At 47.6% G+C, this 4069-nt stretch overlaps 1 protein-coding gene across 1 annotated transcript; it reads right to left on the reverse strand.

Moving 5' to 3' along the window:
- Nucleotides 1-2977: 2977 nt before the first annotated feature.
- LOC129044110 (metallothionein-1B-like) lies at nucleotides 2978-3176 on the reverse strand. The gene has a single exon (XM_054501744.2). The coding sequence runs from the start codon at nucleotides 3174-3176 to the stop codon at nucleotides 2994-2996; it is 183 nt and encodes a 60-aa protein (XP_054357719.1). The 3' UTR covers nucleotides 2978-2993.
- Between the last annotated feature and the right edge of the window lie 893 nt (nucleotides 3177-4069).

The following is a 4069-nucleotide window of genomic DNA, read 5'->3' on the forward strand; positions in this document are numbered from 1 at the left end:
ACTGAACAGGGGGAGCGGCTGCACAGGGAGCACCACGCGGGGCTGCAGGGAGGGCCAGAGCTCCTGGGTCTCCTCCTGCTCCATTTACAGAGGGCGAGATCCGATCTCTTCATAAAAGTGAAAATTTAACAGGAGAGAGAAAGGGCTGAGCAGTCCAAGTTTTCCACTGAATCAAAAACAGACCATTCATAAGAAAAGAAGATTCTTTAAAATGGAACTTAAACAGGATGGATGAGATAAGAATTTGAATTAAAATATTTTAAATGTTACTTTGAACAAGTCAGGACGAAAATGGAATGAAATTTCAAGCAGCATTGGAGGGGGACAGGGGCTGATCCTGGACTATGTATGAATACAGGGTGGAGAGAAAGAGGGGCCTTGGCTTGCAGAAAGTGAAAGAGACATACAGGAATTCTACTTAACTGGTTAATTTGCAGACAAAGAACAATATAAATTTCACTGTTTGAAGGAGGGGGAAATCTCCTCTTAGAAAAACAAAAAACAAAGCAGATCTTCACAGCTCCGCGCATATTTCCCTTCTCCGCAGTGATGAAAGTGTTTGCACTAATTTTCCAGGGAGACCAGAAAATATGTATAGTGTGTTTTGTCTCCAGTGGCATCCTGGGTCACTGAGCACCGTCATTCAATGCGATTTGTTGATGGATAGATGGAAGAATCGAACCTTTCAGCATTAGGGGAAAAAAGTAGCCAGAACTCAGCATCGATGGGAGCCCCAGTGGAAAATAATCTGAAATGTTAAATCTTAAAGTTACAGAAGACGCTGTGCCATGGAATGAAGTGCAAACACTGTCATTGGGAGAGGTCGGGCCCAATCGCTTTTGCCTGCCTCTGTTGGATAAGGTTATGCTTCTAGAAGATGAGAGAGCAGTGACAAAAACCGAGTGTTCCATGTGGCCTCTGAATGGACCAGACTCAGGCCCTCCAGGTCAATTGTGTGCAGAAAGAAAGGCCCAAACTGCTAACTAGGGTTGCCCAGAGAACTGGTGGCTGTGGGAGTGGGCAGGGGCGGGGTGAGGGAGGGGAAGAGAATTCTCTCTCTGCTCAGAGGGGAAAATTCTCCACCAGCTCTTTCCCAGCTGAGTGCAGAAAGGGAACACATCCCGACACCCCCTCAAGTTCCCAAGGGAACAGGAGGCCGCTTGAGCTCTCCCCTTCATCACCTCTTGGTTCACCGAATGAAACAGCCTCTTCCCTGGGGCTGGGGTGAGACCCCGGGCGCACCCGCATGGCCTGCTCCTCAGCATCCTGCCCCTCTGCAGGCTCACGGGGAGCCCACTCAGAGCCTGGGTGGAGTGGAACAGCGGCTGAGCCCATTTGCCTTGACTCGCGGTAGGATGTTCAGACAGGAGTAGGTTAGGCGGATGACTGGGATACTGGACGACCCGGAATGGGATACAGGAGAAAGGAATGAGCCCCTGCCATGTGCCAGGCGGGTGCTTAATGCTTCACCGCAGTCCTCCTGCTGAATCCTCCCGTTTGACAGATGAGGACCTGGAGGCCGAGGGACCGTGAGCAATCTGCAGAAGCCACATGTCATGTCGGTAGCAGAGCGGGATGGTCACCTCATCTGTCAGGAGCCTCATGATGGGCTTGGCCCAGAAAAGCACTAGCTCAGGTGCCTTAGGAAGTCAGGGAGGGCTCCAGGTATAATGGGTTCATGTCTGCACAGAGACTGGATGGGGTGGTCAGTCATGAACCCCTGAAATGCCTACGGCATGAAGGGAACGACAATAGGCTGAAATGAGACTTTGTCCCATTTGGGACCTCAGGAAGCTGACTCTGAGATTTGCCTCCTGAAGTTTATTGAGGTATTCCCAGGATCAACATCTGTGAAGGAAGAGAAAGAGGCAGGATGAGGCAGAGAGATGCTGAGCTGCAAGGCAGTCTCCACGAGGCCTCCCACAACCCCAGGGCAAGTCTGAAGTGGAAAGAGCCCTCAGAGGGCGGGGCTTTTGTACCCCTGCCCCATCACCCACTGGACACAGCTGTCCTGGGGAAGGGGCATGAACTCGGGAAAGTGGCTGTTTTGAGCTGAAGGCAAATCACAGAGAGGAATTCAGCTGAGAGCTGTGGACAGCCAACACTCGGTATAGCCAAGAGCATGAAGGCCTGAGCTGTCGGGGGACTCTGGGACACTGTTCAGCTGTACAAAAATACCTCCACCAATAGGCCAAGATGGGAGGTGTGGAACAAGACCCAAACCAGGGTCCTTTAACGGAATCTTTGGTGGAGAGATACATGGTTTTCCACATATTAATATTTCTGAAATTGAGATGCATTTTGCAATTCAGGTCAAAGTAGGCTTGTCAGCTGCAAAGCTGTTATTAAATTGATGGTGGGTTTTGGAACAGAAGATCTGAAAGTTGGGGAAACATCATATTGAACTGACTGGCTGATAATGAGGCTGCGGTGGGGGATGTATGAGAGAGGTCTAGTCTTGCCAACGGCTTCAGGAGAGGGACTCCTGCCACACCACAGCAGGGAGGTAAGGGCTCCTCCCTCTTGCTTGCTTCAGAGCTACCTTCAATAATTTTTGCTTACCTGGTTTTAGTCTGAACTTCTGAAAACAAGTAAACAAATAAATGAGTACTGCCAACCTTAAGTATCTTCAGGGGATTGGTCTCAGGATCCCCATGGATGCTAAAAAGCAGCAGATGCTCAGGTCTCTTCCATAAAATGGGACAGTATGTACACATAGCCCACACACACTGTCCCATATGCTTTAAATCATCTCTAGATGACTTATAATACCTAAAACAATGTAAATGCTATGTAAATAGTTGTTAACACTGTATTTTTATTTGTATTACTTCATATTGTTGCATTATTTTTTAAGTCAAAAGTGTTTTACTGTCATTTACATATTTATAGAAAAAGGAATGTAGCAAATGGCTCAGGGTCGTATGAAAAAAAAAATCCAGGTTTGTACCCAAGTTGCTTCATTTACATCTGGGAGCAGGGCTGTCCCCACATCAGGCACAGCAGCTGCACTTCTCTGTTGCCCCTTTGCAGATGCAGCCCTGGGCACACTTGGCACAGCCCACAGGGCAGCAGGAGCAGATCTTCTTGCAGGAGGTGCATCTGCACTCTTTGCATTTGCAGGAGCCAGCACAGGCGCAGGAGCCGCCAGTGGTGCAGGAGCCGTTGGGGTCCATTTCGAGCCAAGGAGACGTTGGAGTTCCCATGGGAAAGGTGAAGAGGCAGTCAGGCAACTGGAAGGTGTCATATGGTTGCATTATTATTTTTTATTTTCATTTTTGAATAATTTTGATCTGAGGTTTGTTGAATCCGTGTATGTGGAACCCTTGGTCATGGAGGCCCAAATGTCATGACAAATTGTGGTACCTGTGGTGTGTGACTCCAGGGCCACTTTAATTAATAAACTACATTAGTAAACAGCTTTGGGTCTTTTTCAAACTGCCCTAGAAATCTCCTTAGAGGGTTCAACTCTGTTACTGGAAAAGACTAATGTGGCCTGGTAGATAGAATTTAAAGTCCACATAATTTTTAAGCAATTTTTTTTCCTGGCATTCACATGTTCATGATTCTAAGTAATGTATGCACCCTGACCTCTTCTGATTCATCTGTTTCAACTACTAACTTCACATGATGGTCAAGGAGCCATCCCTCAGCCCTCCTTCAGCAGTCCTTCCATATAATTATATTGCAAATTGTAGGATTAAATAACACATAGCGTTTACATTATCCTGCTTGTGTACATATTACTCCCAGCCGAGCACTGTAGGGTACTGTGACCATGCCCCTGTCCTTACTGCCCCCTGCCCGCCCCATGTTAATGATTGCTTTTCTTTCTTTTTCCTTAGTTTTCTTTCTCACACCTTTTAATAACTTCCTGGTATAACTTCCCACAACTTCCTCCAGCTTCCTCATGAAGTCATCCATCTGGGCCACTATTTTCTTGCAGACGTCCCTGCTGGAGCCCTCCACTCTCCTTCTCGGTCCTTCTAGGACTTCTTTTATGGCCATCCTTGGGACTGCCTTCCTTTCTCTGGGACTGCATTCTCTACTTTCTAGGTCTTCTATCTTC

This window comes from Pongo pygmaeus, chromosome 13 (genome assembly GCF_028885625.2).
Source record: "Pongo pygmaeus isolate AG05252 chromosome 13, NHGRI_mPonPyg2-v2.0_pri, whole genome shotgun sequence".
Taxonomy (NCBI): Eukaryota; Metazoa; Chordata; class Mammalia; order Primates; family Hominidae; genus Pongo; species Pongo pygmaeus.

What these genes read in the sequence shown, in the direction of transcription:
- LOC129044110 (XM_054501744.2), bottom strand. Translation starts at nt 3,176, where the DNA reads ATGGACCCCAACGGCTCCTGCACCACTGGCGGCTCCTGCGCCTGTGCT.